This window comes from Sturnira hondurensis, unplaced genomic scaffold (assembly GCF_014824575.4).
Source record: "Sturnira hondurensis isolate 20B ecotype Veracruz unplaced genomic scaffold, ASM1482457v3 Scaffold0007406, whole genome shotgun sequence".
NCBI lineage: Eukaryota > Metazoa > Chordata > Mammalia > Chiroptera > Phyllostomidae > Sturnira > Sturnira hondurensis.
The window spans coordinates 4,061,553-4,084,160 of record NW_028080037.1 but is presented as its reverse complement, the minus strand read 5'-3'; the positions used below and the strand labels follow the sequence as shown (position 1 = coordinate 4,084,160).

Genomic DNA, 22,608 nt, shown 5'->3' with positions numbered 1-22,608 from the left:
TTTTTGCCTGTGTACCTCACTTCCTGAGCTCGTTTCTTCTCAGACTCACTTCTACCTCTGTGACTTTTCAAATACACTTTTCCTTGTATTTGAGTATTGGCTTTGAATTCTGTCCCAGCCAGAACCCAAGTGCTGAGGTTGCTGCACTGTGGTCTGGTCTGACTCCATTGGTCTAATGCCTGGGACCCTCTTGCGCCAACCAGAATCATAGAACATGAGATCTTTTATCATTGGCTTCTTTCCCTTAGCATAATGTTTTCAAGGTTCACCCACGTTGTAGCATGCATCAGTACTTCATTCCTATTTTGGCTAAGTAATATCCCATCATCTGGCTAAACCACATTTTATTTATCCATTTATTAAGAAATGGACATTTGCATTTTCACTTTGGAGCTATTATCATTATATTGCTATGAATATTCATGTACAGGAATATTAGTTTTCATTTCTCATTTTCTTTTCCATTCGCCTACAAATGGAACTGCTGGGTCCTATGGTAACTCTGTGCTTAACATTTTGAGGTGCGGCCAGACTGTTTCCCAAAGCAGTCAACACCTTTTAAGTCTCATCCGTAACGTATTAAGGTTCCAATTTCTCCACATTCACAGCAAAACTTATTATCTGTCTTCTTGGTTTTAGCTATCCTAATGGGTATGAAGTGGTATCTCATTGTGGTTTTAATTTGCCTTTCCCTGATGGCTCATAACATTGAGCTTCTCTTCATGGGCTTATTCATGAACTCTTTTTAAAAAAACTTTATGGTTGGTACTATTTCATTAACTCTTGAGGCAGACCTGCCAACTTCCTTCCTAATGAGGGATAGGCCTCTGGACCAGCAGCACATTTTGAAATTTCTTTCTGTGCCTAGACCATCAGAAGAATGAATACTTTCTCTTCCAATGAAGCTCAGCGACTACTCATATATGGTGAATAAAAGCCTTTCTTTGCATTTTTCCAAAGAAGAAAATCCAGGACCACAGTGGATAAGAAGTTAAATTACATTACAAGAGCAATACTTGAAGCAAGAAAAATAAACTAAAAAAATATCATTTTAGCCTAAGAAAATGGTGTGGCTTGTGTTTTTTTGTTTGTTTGTAATTTTTATTTTTAGAGAAAGGGGACGGGAAGGAGAGTGGGAGAGAAACATCAACGTGTGGTTGCTTCTCACGTGTCCTCCACTGGGGACCTGGCCTGCAACCCAGGCATGTGCCCTGACCGGGAATCGAACCGGCGACCCATTTCACAGGCCCATGCTCAATCCACTGAGCTACACCACCCAGGGCTGTATTTCCATCCGAGCCAGCATTTTATAAGCAAATCTGTTACCAAGGAGTACAACAGTCTTAGGTGCTTATGAGGAGTGAATTGACCTCTCCGCGTCTCTTTCTTCTTTAACTGCTTAAATACTGGTTGAGCGGGAGGGGAGAGGGAGGAGTGTAGGAAAACCGGCTGGGTGCCACCCAGGTAGGCCGAAACCACCGATACTTCACAACCTCACTTGTCCCGTCCAAATGAAGTCAACTGCAGGGGCTCATCGGAATTCTCGCGTTGCGCTAGAATTTGGTTGTTTTGAACATCGCTCTAAAAGAGCAGCTGGGGCTTGAGAACCGCTCGTTGAAATGTCTCCAAGAGCCTTTTAAAAACCGCGTCCTTGCGTGCGCAGCTGCCGACGCTCCTGGACCCTCCAGTGAGGAGACCTAAGTCACTACCGAGTGTGAGACGCTGGAAGGAATCCGAAGCCCTGCTCTGACGGTTCAAACAAAAGCCTCCAATACCGGCGTTTTCAAATCTCCACGCCCCTTCCCCTGCTCACCCGCCCGGGGAACCTGACCTAAAGTCAAACCTCTGCTGCACCAGTTCCTCAGCGAACGCTGATTCCTCTCTCAGCAACTCAGCGAGGAAACGGCCCGCAGAAAACCTCCCGCCACGCCCAGGTCCGCCCTTAGCCGCTGGAGCCCGGATGGAGTCTTCCTCCGCCTACCCGGCTGCGCCGGAGGCCCCGCCCCATTACCGTTACCTGATTGGATCTGGTGACCGGCCCCCTGAGCATCAGCTCTGGATTGGTCAGTTTGGCCGCCGCTCGGCGCTGCTCAGGGCGGTGCGCGGCAGGCGTGACCACGCCCCTTACGTCTGGACGCTCTGTCGCCTCTGGAGGCCCCGCAATCGCAGTCCAGAAGGAAGGGGAGCGTCTGTGCAGGGGACTGTTATGGTGTTGAGTTCGCGGCCGGCGCCGACCGAGACGCGGCTGTCGCGGCCATGAAGGTGAGGGACCAGTGGAGAAGGGCAGTCCCTCCTAGCTGCTCCTGTCCGGCCGGGGCTCCCGAATTGCCTTCTTTTTCCCTCGGCAGCACCTCTCCAGAGACCTCCGCTGAGGGGCATCCCGGCTGGCGTCTGGGTCTCTGACCGGCCCAGGGCGGCTAACCTGGGCTCCCCGATCTCTCCAAGCCCCTCAGCTCCTAGCGTCAGCCAGCCCGAGGAGCGGGGAGAGTCCGGGTGCCCTCCGCACTCACACCTCGGGGTTCCTCTCTGCACCGGGCCCTGTCGGCGTCCTCGGGGGCCTGCGGCAGACCCAGCGGTGCTCGCCTCTGCCCTTGTGGCTTTGCCCAGAGCGTGCCCTCGCCCCCCAAGTCCTTGAACTAACCCAACTGTCGGGAACACCACGGGACTGTCGCAGGACGGGAACTGCAGGATGAAGGGAAAAGGAGTGGTGCGAGGAGCCGTGAGGCTGGGGCCAGGCTAACGGGTTAGGGATGCCTCGGGGTGCGGATTCCACCCCGAAAGGGTTCTTCTTTCATAGACTTAAACACTGGGGCCGAGACCTAGAGCGGTAGCAAACTCGGCGCGTCTCCATCACCACTAGGTGCGCAGCAAGTAATTGGACAGCTTGAGTTCTTCCAGGTGGGTGTGAGAGCGTGGGAGCATCCCTGAGTGAGAAGTTTGAGGGGGCCGGGTGCTGGCCTACTTTGGGGAGCTGAGAATTCTAAAGAGCTCCGTGCGCAACAATCATTCAGATATTGATTCATTTGCCTAACTGCGACCCAGTGGGAATGAGCCGTACGGTGAGGACACTCTTTCAGACTTAGCCGATTTCCTGAGCCTCGGTGAAGAGAGGTGTGCTCGATGCGGGTAAGGGAAGTAACAGAATGAGCTGCCGGCATAAAACTCCACCTGCGTAAAGGCCCGGTATGCTGTGCAAGATTGATCAGGGAGTGTCACGTGGCTCGTGAAATTCAGCAAATATTTTGTTGAACATTTCCTGTGTGTCAGCTCAGAAGGAGATAACTGTGCGTAGAAATAATTCAAAATACGATCCCACTCTTTAGGAGTTTGCCAGTCAGAAGAGACATTCTCAGGGAACCACGTTATGAGAACAAAAACAAATGTGAAACTCTGGGGAGCAAAAAAGGTTATTTCAGGCTGCAGGAAGCAAGGAGGAATTTTGCAATAGGTAACGTGTGAACGTTCAAGTATGAGGCTGTCTTAGGAGCTTATTTTTAATTCTTGATTTAGTTATAAAATATTTCACCTTAGAATATCTAGTAAAATGCCTGAAACTGGCTTTCTTCCTTGAAAACCATCATCTTCCAAAAACATAGGGATCTTTATATAAAGCCTCAAAGAACATCATTATCCTTATCAGTATTAAATGTGTGGCCCATCAAGGAACTAGATGTAGAAGGAGAGAATTAGGGACGGGTCCAGTGTTGAATTTTTTAGCCAGGTTCTTTTAAAAACAAGTGTTTTTGAATTTAGGTGGAAGATACTGCTGATTTGAAATTTTAGTAACAAGGTTTGGTGGCAGTTGAGAATATAGAAAAGAAAGATAATTTTTGAAGCATAATGCAGACCTAAATAGATAAATCTGAGATGACAGTTAGGAAGGTGCTGCTTTTCATTTGTTTTTGTAAAACTGGATTCACAAAAATTAGTATTTGGGCTGTTCGTTACTTAACTTTGTTTTATACCGAAATCATTTAATTGTGGGATATTTTTATCTGTACATTTCTAGGCAGGGTCAGTGATTCCTGATGTCATGGAATTCTAACATTTGAATGTTCATTTAAGCAAGTGCTTTCCATGAGATTAAAATTTTTTTAAAAGCTAAGAAATCAGAAAAAGGATGTCTTCACTCAAACCCAGGAGCATCTGATTTTAGTATATGTGTGGAATGGATATTTATGTTCTTCCCTTGTTTGCCAAGAAACTCATATTTTGAAATAGGTTTTACCTCTTAAGACTCAAGTAACTACTTAGAGTAGCATTTAACTCCCTATAAGGAATTTAAAAAAATCAAAATTGGTGTCCTGTGTTAATTTAATCCTCTTCCTTGTTTTTCCATATTTATTTTGATCTCACCCTTCCTTAATTGTACTAAATAATTCTTCCAAGCTCAAAATGAGATATGAAGTAGAAAGTAATCTGTTGACTATAATTTTCTTTCCTTTTTTTTTCTCTGAAAGGTGGGGGAGTGGTGCTAAGGATCAAGTACACTGTTTTAGAAAAAGAAAACCCCAAACATGAGGAAGGTATGATCCCCAGCACACGTTGTTGTAAAACTGTATCAGTTTGACCAGATGTCTTGCCTAGAAATATTACAGTTTTAAGATCAGCATATTTTTTCAACCTGCTTACTGTCCGAATGGTATGAAGAAAGATGTAGGTAGGTAGGATGTACTACATTTAGGATGTAGGTAGTATTTCCTCCTTTGTGGTGTATGGTCTGATATTTGGTCATAAATAGAGCAGGGTTCTTTTCATATTGTGTTTCAGTTAAAGCAGCAGTTTCAGTAAGGAATCCTTTCACATTTTAAGGGGCATATGTTTTTCTCCAGGGGCTGTAAATAGAATAAAGATTTTTGCTTATTATCTTAACTGTTTCTTCTGTTTTACCCTAAGTACTATGGGACAGTTTAACCTAATTGAAATTCAGACTGCAAAACTTACTGATTTATATTACTGGCTTTAAGATTTGAAACATTTTTTCATATTGTTTAAAGCAAGGACATTGACTTTATTATTTATTTATTTTTTAAACATCTTTTTCCAACTCTGTTTAGGTCTTTTTTTATTTTTATTTTTTTAAGTATTTTATTTATTTATCTTTAGAGTGGAAGGGAAGGAGAGAGGAAGAGAAACATCAATGTTTGGTTGCTTCTCGTGCATCCCCTGCTGGGAACTGGCCCCTGCCGGGAACTGGCCTGCAACCCAGGCATGTGCCCTGACTGGGAATCGAACCTCGATCGTCTGGTTCGCAGGCCCGCGCTCAATCCACTGAGCTACACCAGCCAGGGCAAGGACATTGACTTTAGCAAACTGAAGGTTGTTTGGAGTTGAAAACAAAGCCTACGAGTGGTTGAGTTGTCTGGGGAAGCTTTCCTTGGTGGAAGAACTGAATCTCTGCCTGGTCTTTGTAGCTTCTTAAAATATCCAGCAAAATTAATGTTCTTGAATTTGAAACTTCTAGGTTTATCCTTAAAAATTACAGTAAGATATTATTTTTAATTTAGAGTTTTGGCAAGCAGGTCTTAGGAGTTGGCATTATCATTACTGCTTACTATGGGGTTGCCCAAAAAGTCTGTTACATTTTTTCTGTAAAATAAAAGACACATTTTTCATTTCACCAGTAAGTTTATTGATTTGGGTATTTTGAGTATGTTGGCAATCTCCTGCTATTGGCTTCTAGTGGGTAGAGGCCAGGGGTGCTACTAAACACCTTCCTGTGCACAAGACAGTCATAGCAAGTTCTCCATATACTTGTGCAAATCTTTTTTTGCCTTTCAGTTTTTTTTTTACCTTTCTTGAAATAAAGCATAATATGCTGAAAATGTTGCATATCTTCTTCCATCTTCACTATTAAAATGGCTGCACAGAAATTCACCAGTTTTCTTGTTTTTTAAATGCATGCTGATACGATTGTGTCACAACACAATCTAACAAAATTATTGTTTCAAATGAAGTTAAAGAAAACTAAGCACTATTAGAGCTATAATATGGACGAAACTAAGTGGACTTTTTGGCCAACCCAGTAGTTTAATCAAAAGCAAATGATTAGACTATTTAATTGTTGGCAGCAACATGGCACCAGGTATCAAACTGGATGTTGTTTCAGCAACCTCAGTACTTGAGTTCTCACCAAGAAATAATTCAGAGCAAGTCAGAGGTAGAAGAAGTGAGCTGTAGAAGAAATGGACTCAGGAAACAAGTTACAAAGGCAAAAGAAGGGCCCTTGGAGCCAGAGAGAGAGGAGAACATGCCTGAGTGAGTGGGGTGGGGAAGGGTGCTAGATCCTCCATCCTGAGGTTTTATCCCCTCTCTAGAGGTGGGGATCTTAGTGGAGATCCCAGTAGAATATTCAACGGCTTTCCAGGTGTGTCCTTTCACTGATTGGTAGGCACCAGGTAGGGGGTCGTGAGTCCGTGCAGCTGGTCTTGATGTCAGCGTGGCACTGCTTATCTGGTTTTGCTGTTTTTCTGGGCCTGGAGCTGAAACAGGACTAAGGCTGAAATGTTATCCCTAGGAGTGAATGCTTACAGGAGTGGTTGTGCAAGGGCTCACGCGGGTGTCGCATGTGGCCACTCTCTGGCCTCCTGTTCCTCCTCTAAGGGGATCTACTGCATGAAGCGACATGCCTGAGGAGGAAAGGTCAGGGGAGGGTCCAAGTGGCATAAACAGTGATGGGAAAGGTCAGGGGTCTAATCTGCATGACCAGTGATATGAGGGAAGGTTACCCTGGGGATGAAGACCTTGCTCTCAGTTTCGCCCACTGCTAGGCACCCAGCGCTTTCCTCCCTGGTGACCTTCTGTACCTGGCTCATCATCTTTGCTCTGCTCACATCTGTCTGACCACCAGATGGTCATTTAGTTTGCTGTGGTTTTCAAACCCATCAACTCTCTCTTTCTGGTTCTCATTTAATATTCATAGAAACTGCCATAGCTTTTCTTATTCTAGTTTGCCTGGTTACTGTGGCATGTGGTAGAATCATTAAAAGGGATCCTAAAGTATTTTAGAATAGTATTGAAAATTTGTAGTAAACTTTTTGTTAATTCTTTAAATTTTGGAAGTACTTCCCCCCCACAGGGATTCTAAAAGCATATTAGATCACACACTCACTCACTCACTCACTCACACACACACACACTCACTCAAAGACAGCAGAACCTCAAGGCCATTGAAAACTGGCACTCTGCCCTAAAGAAGAATGGGCTGCCGCTCTTGCAGAGAAACAACACATCTCCTCCGGCTTTGTTGACTGAAGGATGATTCAGAATGGGCTTATATTGTGCAAGTCTGAGTCAGGAACCTGAGAGAGGGTAACATTCCCTACCCCTCCCCTCCTTTATACTCCTACCCAGGGGAGGAGATTCCTAATTCATCCTCTAGGAACTCTACCGGAGGAACACTTTCAGCCTTTCTGCTTCCAGAGAACAAACAGCAACTTTTATGTTGGTGGGTTTTAGCAAAGAAGCTAAACGTGCTTTGGCTCAGTATTTTCTGGGGCCTGTCAGGTCTGTCTTCCTGTGGCAGGGCAGGGTGGGAGGGCAGTCTGGTCAACCAGATGGTAAGCTGCTGTGGGTCAGCTGGGGTGTCAATTATCAAGACCAGCCTGCTGCAGAGCTAACGTGTTCTCCAGTTGGTGTTATCAGTAAACAGGCAATCATTTTTGTTTTATTTCTTAATTAGTTCCAAACTGGGTAGACTTATTGGCCCTCAAAAATCTTGGTGCAGTGGCTTTGAAAATAACACAAAAACTGGCATGGGGTGCCAGAATAACAATGAAGAGATCCAGGTGTCTGTGGCTTTGGAATTTAATCTCGCACTATGGCCCCTGTAAGTTTTTAATGATACCTAGTCCTTAACTGGTACCAGCTAGGCCGTGGTCCCAAGGCTATCTAGTCAGGGACAGTTTTGGCCTACGGGCATATGCAGGAAAGGAATTACCAAGGAAAAGCCGTTTGCTTTCAGGAGTCAGGGATGACTAGAAAATGAACTGCACAAATTGTTTGAGCGAGAAGTTTTGTGCCAGGCAGAAGTCCATAGTTGCCTTCTTTGGTTCTTCTCTACATTCACGGTCAGTGGAGGAGATGCTGCCATCTTCACGGATTATTGTTCTTTCCACCCCCTTGGATTCATGTAGTTTAACCTGTAGAGTCTTGCTCTCAACCATGGTTCCGAGTAGGACTAAGAATTGTCAGTCACATAAGCCCAGATCATAGCATTAGTATTCAGCGATCCACACTTTGGCTTCATTCATGGAAAGGGGGTAGTAGGGTTTTTTGGGGGGGTTGTTGTTGTTTGTTGTTTTGGTAAGCAAATAAAATCTGGGCGGTGACCCTCACATAAGGCAGAGCAACAGCTCAGTGAACTTACTGCACATTCAAAGAGCCAAAGTTCTGTCCCTTGTGTCCTGTCTGTATATAAGTTTTAACTTCAGCTGGACATTCGAATCCCATGGGGAATTTTGAAAAGAATTCTAACGCCTAGGCTGCACCCCAGACCGACCGTTCAGTCCGGATCTCTGGGCCTGGGACCCAGGCACCAGCATTGTTTATGGCTCTGCTGGTGAGTCCAACCGCTGTCGCAAGGGTGGTGTCATGGGCCTGGGTGGTTCCTCAGCGAGAGAGCGACAGCAGCCACTGCGGTACAGGACTAAAAACGCCTGCTCGGAAGTTGTTGGGGAGATAGAATCACTCAAGAGATGACCTTCATTTCGGCTCTGGGGGGCCAAAAAACACGGAACTTAAAGGGGAAGTGGCAAGAGTTTTTAAAATACGCTGGATGGGAAAGAAAGGTGCCTCAGAGAAAACTAGCGATGTCTGCAGTTTCAAATTTCTGACCCTTCAAGAAGCGGGAGTGTTGCAGATGGTACTGTCGGAGATAACGGTGCCTGTAGGGAGATTTATCCTGCAGGACGACGCTAAGAGTATTGTTGGGAGATTATTCTCTTATTGGGAGATTTTGTCCAAATTTAAGTTCACACATCTAATGAGGCCGAAGCCTACATTCTTCAGTGTTTCCGCTTGCCCTCTGCTATGGTTTTTAGTTTAGTTTTACCAAATAAGAGGTTATTTTATTTGCCTGGAACAACGCTTCAGGGGTTGGCCTGGGCTGTGCCTTTTATTTTATGATGAGTCGGCCAAAAGAAGAAAGGGGTGTTGTTTTCATCACTTTCCCTTTCTGGGAATGAAGAGGAAATTCCCTCCCTTTTATAGAAACATGAGGAATGGGGCAAAATTATTACCCTTCGATATTGATATCCACACAGAGATTCTACCTGTTTTCCCAAAATAAGTCTCTCTATTTCTTCACCAGAGCTGTAAATATTTCAGCCTAGAATTTTAATGGTTGCAACATTAGTTTGGTTGGACAATTCACATCCTTCTGTAACTCACTGTAAAACTGATTTCTGTCAGAACAAAATGGGTGGTAGTGCTGCTTTGAAAAGGGGGTATCATTTGAGATTTTTTAGCTTACCAGGTCAGAATCATTTTTTACCTTTTCTCAACAAGACAATTTGAACTTTCCAGGTAGCATGAAAATTTTAAATAGTGTTACATTGCCTTTCAAGAAGTAATGTAAAGAGCCCCGGCTGGTGTGGCTCAGTGGATTTCGGAGCACTGGCCTGTGAACCAAAGGGTCACTGGTTTCATTCCCAGTCAGGGCCAGGTTAGGTCCCCAGTAGGGGGTGCACAACAGGCAACCACACATGGATGTTTCTTGCCCTCTCTTTCTCCTTCCTTTTCCCTTTCTCTAAAAATCAGCCAGTAAAACTTGAAAAGAAGTAACGTAAAAAAGCCCTACTTACCAATCATGGTGTTGGAACTAGATGAAGTGGGAAAAAGTCATGCTGTCTACAAGGAACTTCCCTGGGCGGGGGCAGACAGGGCCCCCCAGGGGTCGGAAGGCGGGTAAAAGCTGACCCAGCCATGTAGGCATTCAGTAGCTAGGTCAGAGGAAGCCGAAGCTCAGATTTCCCTCCTTTAAGCTCCTGGAGTGAAGACAAGTTATCCTGGTGGCACAGTCTACAGTTAAGGTGTGACTCCCCAACAGTGTTATATGCAAATTAAAAATTTTAAAACGGCGTTTTACTTGTTTTAAGAGCGCAATGTATAAAGCACTGTAGGTGGAATCCTTTGGTGAAAGAAGACTCACTTTAAATGAACTCTTAGTAAATCTGGATTTTTATCCTTTCATGTTGAAACAAACCATGACTCCAGAGTCTGAGGTTTGTATTTAAAGGTATGAACTACTAACTATAATGTAACCCAACTTTTAAAGGCAGCACTATTCCTTGAGAATTATAGGGTGTGAAGCTATATAATACTTAAGTCAGTGACCCTGATACTTAAAGCTGTTTGAACCTTATATTGTGGCTTCTTACTGCTTTACCTTCTACTTGCCCTGTATTTAATACAGCATTTGCTTCCAGGTAGTGGGAAGAATAACATGATCCTCTTACAGCATCCCAAATAGCCTTTTAAAGTTGCTAAAAAAATTTTTTTAAAAGATTTTATTTATTTATCTTTAGAGGAGAAGGGAAGGAGAGAAAGAGAGAAATATCAATGTATGGTTGCCTCTCGTGAGTCCCCTGCTGGGAACTGGCCTGCAACCCAGGCGTGTGTCCTGACTGGGAATCGAACCGCGATCGTGTGGTTCGCAGGCCCGAGCTCAATCCACTGAGCTACACCAGCCAGGGCTTTTAAACATTTTTTTGAAGAGCTTGTTGGACAGTGAATGTTTGACAGAGTTAGAAAATTAAATGAACTATAGCATTGTCATATGCTGCCATTTCCATTGCCTGTCACATTCTCAAGAGTCTGCAGTATGCTTATAGATGAGGACAGGGGGCACACATTAGTTCCAAACATCACAGCTTTTCAGCTTTAAGCACGGGACAATACCTTAAGCCCTTACTGAAAAACTAATACGTGTAGGCACTTCTAAAAAGCTTGGTTACCGGGTTTCTCAGTCAGCAGTGGAAAAGAAGGCAGGCGCCGTGAGGGCAGTGGCGGTCCGCAGAAAGGGCAGAGGTGAAAGAAAACACACAAACGAGTTGCAGGCCAGTGAGTGGAGGGGCAGATCGGCCATACACACTTCCGGGGTCGCTGTGATTGCTGAGTCATCCAAAATTGTGTTCGATATTTGAAAAGGTGTAGGATACATGTTTTTTAAAAATATTTTCCTTAATGTCAAACCAGTATATTCTTTTTAAAGAATTGAAAGTAGAGAAAAAAAAAATAAATTGCATGAGATACCTTGAAACCTTAAGAGAGCTTCAGTTGGTATTTTGATGTTTTTCCAGTCATTTAAAAAATGTGTATGCCATCGTTTATTGTTCCCAGCTACAAATAAGAACAGAAGTTTAATGGAATCAATTTGAGTTTACATTCTTTCTGCTGTGTGGTAGCTGGGTAAGTCTGTCGCACCCTGCGGTATGTGCTTTCTAGTGCAGCAGTCGCCGTCCAAGGCTGTCAGAGCACGGATGCTCAGTTAAATTTCGAGTAAACAATTTCGAGTAACCTTTTTCATCTCATGGCACGCATAAACAAATCACTTTTTTGGCCAGTCTGACAAAAAATCACAACACAGAATTTTGACTCGTTCATACCAGATAGCTCTTGTTGTGTTTTTAGCAGTCTAAGGGAAGAGAGGTCAATGCCCCCGACTAAACAGTCTCAATGGTCAGATATGGCCTGTTTTAAAAATTTCGTGCCAGTACCCCAGTTGAAAGTCACTGGTGTAAGCACATCTCAGATACTGCACAGCATGTACTTCTGTCCAAATAAAAACAGTTGTTTTTCTTTAACAATACATGAGTATCCCCAATGCCAAATATTCTTTGCAAATACCAGAGAGTTACCTCTTTCCAAATAGCTTAAAAATGTCTGACGCTGAAAAGAATCTGAGTTATTTAGAGCAGACATACCGCTCCAAAGTGGCATTCCCTGAGGATCCGGGAGAGCCCAGGTTCCACTTACTTTAAACTGGTCCTTCCTGTGGTCTCTTCCAGGCAGGCGCCACGTCTATGTGGGCTTCATGCTGTGGGCTACTGAACGAAGTCATGGGGACTGGAGCCGTCCGGGGCCAGCAGGCAGGGTTTGCAGGAGGCACTGGTCCATTCAGATTTACACCCAACTCTGATTTTTCCACCTACCCACCAGCACCTACAGAAGGGCCTAATATAGTTTGCAAAGCTTGTGGACTTTCATTTTCAGTCTTTAGAAAGAAGGTGAGTGATCTCCTTCTCTTTCTCCCTTCCTTCCCCCTCCCTAAATAAAATCTGAAGAAAAAGAAATGTAGTAACAATGCACCGAGCAGAAATGACCACACCGTAGTGCCGTAGTGTCGTTTTTAAGCTTTGCTGGTGGATGGCTTTGCTCGTGACTAAGGTTGTGTAGGTATGGATGACTGGTCCTCTCCTGACTTGGGTTGGCCTTGAGGGATCAGTTGCCTTTCCCTTTCCTTGTGTTACGCTTTTCCCCCTTTTATTTCATCTTTTAGCCTCCTTATACCCCACCCCCAGCCATCTCCACACTGTTGTCCATCCATGAGTCCTTTTTCCTTAATCCCTCCACCCCCGTCCCTTCCCTCCTCTTTAAATGGGGAAGTTGTTCACGTGGGGAAAGAGCAGGGAGAGGGCTTGTGGTTGTGCTTTCTGCTCCATGTGTTTCAAGTCAGCTCTGTTCTGCTAATTACATGTTTGCATCAAGGGGTGGAAAGGTTTTAATTCACTAACACAAGAGTGTATGCTTTTCTTAAAGAGCTGTATTTGAACTTCAGTGAATCCAAACTGCCTCAGCAGTAACTGTTTTGATTTTCATGGCTTTTGAAAGATAGAAAAACGCCTGTGAGAATAGTCTGGTGCCACAGAGGACCTCGTAAGAAGCAGAATTGAAGGCAGAAAGGAAGGAAACTAGTGCCTTCATGGTGGCTTTTGTATGTGGCTACTGTTAAATGCTTCTTTTCTGTTTCTTCAGCATGTGTGTTGTGACTGCAAGAAGGATTTCTGCTCCGTCTGTTCAGTCTTACAAGAAAATCTCCGTAGATGTTCCACCTGTCACTTACTGCAAGAGACGGCCTTTCAGCGCCCTCAGTTAATGCGACTGAAAGTGAAGGACCTGCGGCAGTATCTCATTCTTAGAAACATACCCGTTGACACCTGTCGAGAGAAAGACGACTTGGTAGATCTGGTGCTGTGCCACCGTGGGCTGGGCTCTGAGGATGACCCCGACACCAGCAGTCTGGATTCCTCAAGGTCCCAGAGTTCTAGTTTTTTTACACACTCATTTTTCTCAAGCTATGCGGCCCCCTCTGCTACTGTGTCTTCATTTCAGGGAGAGTTCATGGGTAGAGATCGGACCTTAGGATCCGGAGCACTGGCACAGGTATGAGGGGCTAATTACCCAGCGGGCCAGACGTGTCTGCTGTTGGCCACCTGGTGGGGCCTTTAGGGCTTGCTGTCTCCTTGTGGGAGCCAGAGGTTCTCTGTGCTTACAGGCTCTTCTGATGTGATTCTCCGAGCTTAGCTGCTAGGTAGCCCCCAAGTCAGCCATCTGCGGGGCCCTAGGTAACTAATCCGTTTGTTGAACTTAGTTACCTCAGTTTCTCTCTCTCACATAGTTAAGGACAAGTGGAATAGTGACTGAAAAGTAGTAGGATAGAAGTATCAGCAGGACTGTGTGTGTCAGTGACATGGAAGTGGTCGTGTAAGTGACCTGAGGCCCAGTTGCCACACTGCAGCAGCATTGTCCTAATTAGATCGCGGGAAACCGCCGTCTGAATTAGTGACCGTGGTCACTGCCAGCTTCAAAGAAGCCCCCGCGCAGAGCGCTCTCCCAGTGAAGTCCTGGGCAGCCTGACTGAGGAACACGCCAGGGCTGGTAATCAGTGGCGATTTATATCAATGAATGATTCCAAAATGCTGAGAGAATTATTTTGAACAATTCTCTCCATATTTTCTTCCCTGAATAAAGGAGTTAGAAGCAGAGGGAAATGGGAATCTTGTCTTTTAAATAGTCGCAAATTAGACAAGTTCAAACTAGGAGTTTTATCATTTCCCAAATGAGAGCTGGCATAGTTAGTAGGCAAACCTGCGAGACATCTGACATCTGGGCCACTTTTGGGTTTACGGCATCACTTGGGAGGTGGGGGTCTTTGGACGCTACCTTATGGTGCTTGGGGGGGGGGGGTATGTGTGGAATATTTGAAATTGGGAACTGACCTCAACTGTTGTAGAGCAATGGTCAAAATAAAGTTAAAATGAAAAGACATGAAATAAGGTATATAAATCACATCAAAGGGATTTGTGTCCTTCGTAAAGAAAAGAACACCTCCGACTGTTGAGGAATTTGTAAACTGGACCTAGCATCGGCCTTCAGTGAGGAAGTCCAGCAGCCATTCTTCGGAATGGAGTCGTTCACATCAGAGACCTCTGACACGGGCTAGCCTTGGAGCTGCAGGGTCTGTCTGTATCTGAGCGGCTCCAGTTCAGCCCGCCACACGCAGGTGCCCTGATGGTGGCTTCAGTGCATTTCCACACGATTGCGGCTTGGCATTCCATGCTGGGACCTTCCTCTGGGGCCTCTGGTTAGGTTTTCTAAATTCACATGCACTTGGGAATGGGGCTTTTGTGATAATTTTATGGAAGCCGTGTGGTTTATGGATCATGCAGGGCCCCACGCTTTGGGAGGGGCAGCCGCATTCAGGATCCGAAGAAGTGGAGGGTGCCCGGTGCTGGGGAGGGTCTGTGGGAAGGTGTACTCCAGTGGTCAGGACGGGCTGACACTGTTAGGACAATGAGATTCCTGACATAACTGTACCCATTGTGCGCCCAGGGACAAAGTGAAATAGCTTCTGCAAACACAGAAGATGACGACGACGATGAAGACGATGACGACGACGACGACGATGATGAAGAAAACTTGGAGGATCAGGTGAGATCTCCCATAAAATTTGGTTTCCCTGACATTTCAACCTGGCAGGCAGGAAAGTGCCCATGCGTACTTTGCTGGATGAGCACACGATGTTTCTTCTGGTTTGACTGTAGCACAATATGTGTAATACTTTAAGGACTGACAAATCTGGGAAGACTGTCCAGGTCCCGGGATGACTACAGGGTGTGGGAGCATGTTTTTTCCTCCCTGTGGGAGGTCTGGGTTTGCGGGAGCAGAGGTGACAGGAGCACTGTGATTCCAGACGCCCGGCCTCTCTAAGAAGAGACTGAGGGCTTCGCTGTCGGACCTGTCAAGCCTGGAAGATGTGGAAGGGATGAGCGTGCGCCAGTTGAAGGAAATCCTGGCTCGGAATTTCGTCAACTATTCTGGCTGTTGTGAAAAATGGGAGCTGGTAGAGAAAGTAAACCGGTTATACAGAGAGAATGAAGAAAACCAAAAGTCATGTAAGCTTTTTCCCCCTTCATGTAGTATCCTTCCATATGCTTTAGAAACTGGGCTGTTTTTGTTACAAATCAGATTTGTTTCTGAAAAAATTGGGTATCCTTCCTTGAGTGTGAATTAGTTAGATATATGAACCTAGTTATAGATCTGTTAAGTAGTAACTTCATTATGTGATACTGGCATTTTGAGATCACTGTTGCCAAGTGAGTTACGTGATCATTTGTTCAGTCTCATTTTTCTTGGCATAATTTGTTAGAATTAATGAAATTCCTTGTATCTGTAAAATGTTTGTTTTCTCACTAGTCACTCAAGTAGGCCAGTACTGTGGTTATCATGATTGTACCTTTTAAATCCCAACAATAAGGGGAAAAAAGTCCTTAGACCCACGGTATTAAGAATTACATTTTTAGCATCAAGTAGCACTAGGCTTTTGTGTAAGTCACAGAAAGCTGAGGCTAAGAGTTTCTGAATGACTTAATGATGAAGCACAGGGCAGAAATCCTCAGCTGCTAAGAAGGCCAAACCACAGGGCGTTTATAGACGAGAAAAAATAATTCAGTGGTGCTCAGACTGACCAGTGTTACGTTTGCATCTGGACTGCAACAGCCCTACCATTTTTAACTTTTATCATTTAGAGTTTTTATCTTTAAAGGCTGGTTATATTACAGCATTTGTTGGTAAACAGGTTTATGCCTAGAACATGCACAGATTATTTGGGCACACCTATTTCTATGATGCTACCGCGGTAGATGCAGGAATCTTGCTTCTCGGAGCCTTCAGAGGTCCCAGGCTTGTGCCTGGGGAGTGGCATGCCGGCCATCAGGGGAGGAGTCAGTTTTAAATGCCAGTGTACAGTGTACAGTGCTCGCTGGAAGGGTGTGGCCCGGCCTACTCTCACGGAGGGACAGCCAGGATGTACACTGTGGCCTAAGCCTTTCTCAGTCTCTCATGGGTCCAATGTCTAAGTCATGGAACACACGCTTTGGAGCACAGCTTGAACCTTTCCTAATTTGACTGGCTTCAGCCACTTGCACCAGGATTTACCCCAGCAGCCTTGACAGACCCTGGATCCTCTGCTTTATGCCCAGAAATTGGAAGAGTTGGAAGGAACTTTCTGTGCCAGAGAGACCAAAGCCCAGACTTACTCTCAGGGGTCTCCTCGTGTCGTCCCTGCCAGATAATCCTCCCGTGTGGGTCTGTTCTCCCTGCTCCCCAGTAGTGGTGTGGGCTGTGAACCAAACTACAGGAAACTCTTGACATAACAACAATGTTGATTTTTCTTAAATCCAGGGATGACTGGCTTTTTGAGCCTGACTTCTTGTTCTTTGCTAAACATACTCATGATCCCCATTGATCTCTCCTGTGACCTACAGAAAGGGAAGCCTCCATGTCTATAGTTCTGTGGCTGGACCTCAGGGCATAAACTTTTTAAACTCATTCAGCATCTTTCTTACTCAGAGTCTGGATTTTATCAAAAACCTAATCTGGGCCAGAGCCAGGGTGGCCTATCCTTTTTAAGATGCTTCCGAGGCTGAGGTGGGGCGGGGGCCACAGGCTGCTTCCCTATCAGTGTGGAAACACAGCTTTCTCCTGTAGAAACGAGACCCCAAGACCACGACTTTCCCAAGGCCGCATGGTTGGGTTGGAAATTCCAATAGTGTTCTGACTCCAAGGCCCATATTTAGGACAACCTAGGGATGCTTCATTTTTATTTACAGAAGCAATCTATCCTCATAAAACCTTAACTTACATAGAATAAAGTAGAATTAAATAGCTAACAGTTGTTGGGCACTTGATACCTGGCCCTAAGCTAAGCGTTTCTCATTTACTCATCACGAAACTCGACCAGGTGCAGGCATGAACAGCACCGCCACTTCCAGTGGAGGGACGTGCAGAGAAGGTGGGATTACCTCTCTTACCCACGGGTCATGCTGCGCCTGTGGTGGTTGCCCAGCAGGTGGCTGCTCAGCCCGGCAGGTGGCCTTGTCAGCAGCCCCAGCTCTCTGTTGCCTTTCAGATGGCGAGCGAACGCAGCTGCAGGACGAGGAGGATGACAGCCTGTGCCGAATCTGCATGGATGCCGTCATCGACTGCGTCCTGCTCGAGTGCGGGCACATGGTCACCTGCACCAAGTGCGGCAAGCGCATGAGCGAGTGTCCCATCTGCCGGCAGTACGTGGTGCGGGCCGTGCATGTGTTCAAGTCCTGAAGGGACGCTCTCCCTGCCAGGACGTTCGCCCCCAAGCTTGATCCCAGACATTTCAGAGCACAGAAGGGACTAGAAACTCTTCAAAAGTTGAAGTTATTTTTAAAAATTATTTTCACTCCTAACTGGGAATAAAGATTCATCCTGAGTTACAGCGACACTGGTTCATCCCATACACCTGTCACAGCCTGTGGACGTGCTCGGTTCCCCAGGTTCAGCCGGGCGTCATCGCACGTCCGACCCTTAATTGCTGGAGTCAGACTGCTTATGGCGTCAGCTGCTCTCCCTCTGGAGGGTGTTCACCCTGTTTCTCCTTCCCGATTTTAACTTAAACCACTCAGATGTTTGAAACGTCTCTTTTTGGATGAGACCGTTGTCCACAGGTGACCGACATGGTACACACTGACCAGTGGCACCGCTGAATGTCCCCTTTATCAGTCATGTATATTCTCAATGCTACTCTTTGATGAATGTAAGTTTCCACTTTGTTGCTATTTCTGCATTTAAACTTAATTGGGAACAAATGACATTCTATAGTCAACTGCCAGGGCCTTAGACTAACTGTGTCCATTTCTGTTCAGGTACAGCTTTTTACAGCAAGGGCTGCATCTAGCTTCTTTCACTAGAGAAGTGTGTGTGTTAAATTCTTTATTAACATGTAACTGGTTTACACTGTTTTGTATAGTGAAAGTGTATTTTCAGTGCTACTGCTAGCTGATTTGAACTTTAGGAATAAAACTAGATTTTCAAAAATGCTTTTATTTATATCGTCCTGGTCCATTCCTAACTCACGTGGGTACGGCTAAACGGCTGTCCGTGCACATTCTGGCTCCGTGCTTCACGGAGGGGAGCTCTTCACACGCGCCGCAGCATGGCCCTTCGCGGCTGGCCGACTCAGCAAGGTGAACTGACTCAGTTCGGATTTGCTGTTTACCGGGACCAGGAGTTTCAAGGTTCTCTCCAGCATTCTGCAATAGATAATGCCTCCCACTGCAGAGGAGGCAACTGACCTCTGAGAAGTTTAAAAACACTTGTCTAAAATCAGTGAAATGGTGACTCTTTCAGAATTTGAACTTAGTTAGCTCTGATGCCAGTCTTCTGTGTGAATTCTTCCAATACTGCATACCAAAGGAGAAACCTGAGCTGTTATGCAAAACTGTTTTAGGGCACTAATCTGAAATCTTAGGCTGAAACTAATGGGGGGGCGGCCGTGTTTGGTTGAGATGAGACTGAACGTGGACTCATTCCCATGGTAGTGGGCAGGTATATTTTGAAGAAATGTGGTTTTTTTGTGGCAGTAAAACTGCATTGTAGATACTGAGTTTTTCTAAATTGTGGGATAATACTCAGTGTACAAACACACACTTTAAAACATTTTTTCATTCCCATCCCCTTCCACTTTGGCAACCACCAGCTAGCTTGTTCTCTGTATTTGTGTGTGTGCTTCTATTTTTGTTTTCAGATTGCACATATAATTGCAATCATACAGTGTTTGTCTTTCTCTGCTGTTACCTCACTTAGCATAATATGCTCTAGGCCCATCCACGCTGGGCTCTCGATTCCACTGAACCACGTATGTTTTCATGCCAGGATCATACTATTTTGGTTATTGTAGCTTCACAGTCTAGTTTGATATCAGGGAGCATGATACTTCCTACTTCGTTCATTCTCAAAATTTCTTTGGCTATTTCGGGTCTTCTGTGGTTCCATATAAATTTTAGGATTAGTTATAGTTCTGAGAAGAATGCCATTGGTATTTTAATAGGGACTGAAGTGCATTAGGTAGTGAGCACGTTCTTTAATTCTAATCCTTTCCTTTATTCGTATCTTCTACAATTTCTTTCTTCAGTATCCTCTACTTTTCAGAGTACAAATCTTTCACCTCTTGGGTTAAATTTATTTTATTCCTAGATATTTTGCTTTTTGATGCAATTAAATGGTATTGTTTTCTTGATTTCTCCTGATTGTTCACTGTTGTATAGCAACAGATTTTTGTGTGTGGATTCTGGTATCCTGCAACTTGACTGACTTATTTTAACATTTTTTGGTAGAGTTTTTAGGGTTTTCTCTATATAATATCACGTCGTCTACAAACAAGTTTTACTTCTTCCTTTCTGATCTCGATGCCTTTTGTTTCTTTTTGTTTTCTGATTGCCAGGGATAGAAATGCCAATGCTATGTTGAATGGAAGTGGACATCCTCATCTTATTCCAGCTTAGAGGAAAAGCTTGTTGGCCTTTCGTTGTTGACTATGCTAGCTGCCAGTTTGTCCTGTATGACCTTTATCATGTTATGTTCCTTCTGTACTCACTTCGTTGAGTTTTTATCATAAAAGGATGTTGAATTTTGTCAAATGTTTTTTCTGCATCTGTTGGTGTATCTTTATTTTGTTAATGTGATACATCACATTAACTGCTTTTGCATGTACCATCCTTCTAATCTGTGGTATAAATCCCATTTGGTTGTGGTGTACAATCTTTTTAATGTGCTGCAGAATTCTGAATTCTGCAGTATTCTTAAAAAAAAAAATTTTCAGAATTTTTGCATTCATGTCCATCAAGGATATTGGCCTCTAATTTTCTAATTTTGTGACATGCTTGTCTGGTTTTGGTTTCAGAGTAATTAATACTGGCTTCATAGAATACGTTTGGAAGAAATGTTAACTTCTCAACTGAGTCTTGGTGGGTTTTTAATCTTTTTTTTTGTTGTTTAAGATTTTATTTATTTATTTTTAGAGAGAGAGGCGGGGGACAGAAACATCAATGTGTGGTTGCCTCTCGAGTGTCCCCTACTAGGGACCTGGCCTGCAACCCGGGCATGTGCCCTGACTGGGAATCGAACCGGCAACCCTTTGGTTCCCAGGCCCCCGCTCCATCCACTTGAGCCACACCAGCCAGGGCAGTTTTTAATCTTGACTCTGCAGTTTGGTAACACACAGACTTGAAAATTACAGTAAGGGAAAGCAAACAGGCTGCTCCTATGCTGAGAGCAGGAAGTTTAACAAGCTGTGAAGAAAAAACATGCCTTTCTACTCTTGAGTTTTGAGGGTCAAAGCCTGTAAATCAAGGCCTTATGGATGTTTTCAAACACCTTCTCGTATTTACCTGCAGAGCCCAGGGTGGGTGTCGGCTACAGTCCACACTAACCAACGTGAGCAGAAGCAGTAAAATTCAGCCCCTGCTGAAGCTTCAGGTGCACTTACCTTGTCTGTACTTCCTGTGAGATGGTGAACTCAGAGACTCAGCCTCCCCGACAAACTGGGGAATCTTCAAATCCAGGCCAGCACACGATGGGAAGCAGCACATTTAGAAGCTGAGGCGCGGCAGGTGCTGGTTTGTCTAAAGTTAAATTAGAAAACTGAGATTTATTTGCACATAGTCTCAGCTTAAAAGAGCTTATTTGATGTTTTCCTCTTGGATTTATAGAAGTTTCAAATGCTTATTTTTAGCAAAAGAATAAAAACTCTTAATAGCGGATCTTTCAACACATTTTTAGCCTTAAGAAGCTTGACACTTGGAATAACTGGATTGTAAGCCGCTAACTTGTTTGACAAACAAACATTTCTACCTGGACTATGCATTTTATAGCCGATATGCCATGCCTCAAAGTTAATTTTCTGAAGACGTGTCATGTAGATAAAATTCTGAAGGTTCAAAGTGGACTACAATCACACCTTGGGCCTGTTCTCACAATACAGAAGGATGTCATTTAATCCTTCAGAGGGGCCGTGGTATCTTCCTTTGTAGTTAGTCATCAGCTTCCCTAGAGGAAGGAGGGATGGGGCCTCTTTTTCCTTGGTGAAGAAGCTGGGATCTAACACAGGAAGTACTCCCTCTCATTTATGGTGCTTTCATTACATCATCAGGTGTGGTCTGTGGGCTCAGAGCAGCTGTGCGCAAGCCTCTAGCATAGCCGGGCCTTATCTAAAACTCATTTTTAAACAGTAGGTCTGCAGACTGTGCTGGGGCAGAATCTTAACCAGATTTTCAGTACACTGAGGCGGGGGTGGGGCTTACCTGTTCCATCTGCACTACAGCCACCTGCCTCAAGCCTGGAGAGACGCTGTGTCCCAGCTCTGGGACACAGTCCCCGTGGGGCTGTGACTTCCCCGTTCTGGCAGCCCCTCTTTTGCCTCCACTCGATGGACTTACACGCTCCCAGAGACATCATGGGACAACCAGGGGCCTTGGACACTGAGCACTCTTCACCTGGTAACCACTACAACCCTTAAAACAATCCTGGATGTCAGGGTAACTCTTACTCGGAGGTTCAGAGAACTCAGGCTGTTCTCTGAAACCCGACCTCTCGTGGGGGCGCTGCACGATGGACCATCAGGCTTGCAAAGGCAAGCCATGTGTTATACACGGATCATAGAGTGCCCAACTAATCTTACCTCTCTCAAGTGCATCTCCTGAGTTAGATTCTGGCGGGCAACAGCTTCAGATTTCTTCACTTTGAGTCAGAAAGGACCTTTGGATTTAAATTAACAGGAGGCAAGAACCTAGATGGGATCTAAAACCATTTTGCCATGGCCAACATAAGAGAGAGGAGCAACAGGAAAACTACCATTAGCAGAAAAGAAAAAGGCTTGTCCCCTGACACCCAAATCTCATGTTGCTACTGATCACTGAGGCGGGAAGCTGGATCATTGTCACCATTTCCAGATTCACAGAAGCCGTTGTTTCTGTGTCCGTGTACAAGTTGGCAGGGCCCTGTCTAAAAAATGCTGTGATTTAAAATTATTTCTCACTAGTTTCTGTGTCTGCCACCCAGGGAATTTACCACGTAACCAAGCGCTTCCAGCCACCTGGCCCATGGCGACTGTGCTAGCCTAGGCTGTGGCCTCCCTGACGTGCCTTGCATGGGAAGTTGAGGAACTGGCCACCCCCCGCCCCCATCCTTTGGCAGTGGAAATGCCAAGAGGCTGTTGGTGTAGCATATAGCTCTTTCCCGTCACCGTTATTAGCCACAGACAGTAAGGTCTCTTTCTAAAGACGGAAAAAACCATGC

At 45.0% G+C, this 22,608-nt stretch overlaps 1 protein-coding gene and 1 long non-coding RNA gene across 5 annotated transcripts; one reads left to right on the top strand and one right to left on the bottom strand.

The window, feature by feature from the left end:
* Positions 1 to 2,127: 2,127 nt before the first annotated feature.
* RNF34 (ring finger protein 34) lies at positions 2,128 to 18,092 on the top strand. 4 transcript variants are annotated; one of them, XM_037052046.1, is made up of 8 exons: positions 2,128 to 2,262; positions 3,012 to 3,126; positions 4,461 to 4,526; positions 12,009 to 12,227; positions 12,976 to 13,383; positions 14,833 to 14,931; positions 15,194 to 15,395; positions 17,411 to 18,092. In XM_037052046.1, exons 3-8 carry the CDS (start codon positions 4,518 to 4,520, stop codon positions 17,599 to 17,601), a joined length of 1,128 nt encoding a protein of 375 aa, XP_036907941.1. In that variant the 5' UTR covers positions 2,128 to 2,262; positions 3,012 to 3,126; positions 4,461 to 4,517; the 3' UTR covers positions 17,602 to 18,092. The 4 variants fall into 4 exon arrangements, with proteins under 4 accessions (XP_036907941.1, XP_036907943.1, XP_036907940.1 ...); XM_037052048.1 differs by lacking the exon at positions 3,012 to 3,126 and adding an exon at positions 2,798 to 2,898; XM_037052045.1 differs by lacking the exon at positions 3,012 to 3,126.
* Positions 17,711 to 21,064, bottom strand: LOC118991075 (uncharacterized). The gene is made up of 2 exons (XR_005067344.1): positions 20,801 to 21,064; positions 17,711 to 18,610 (listed from the first exon to the last, which is right to left on the bottom strand). It is a non-coding gene; the product is annotated as an uncharacterized LOC118991075 (long non-coding RNA).
* Positions 21,065 to 22,608: the final 1,544 nt, after the last annotated feature.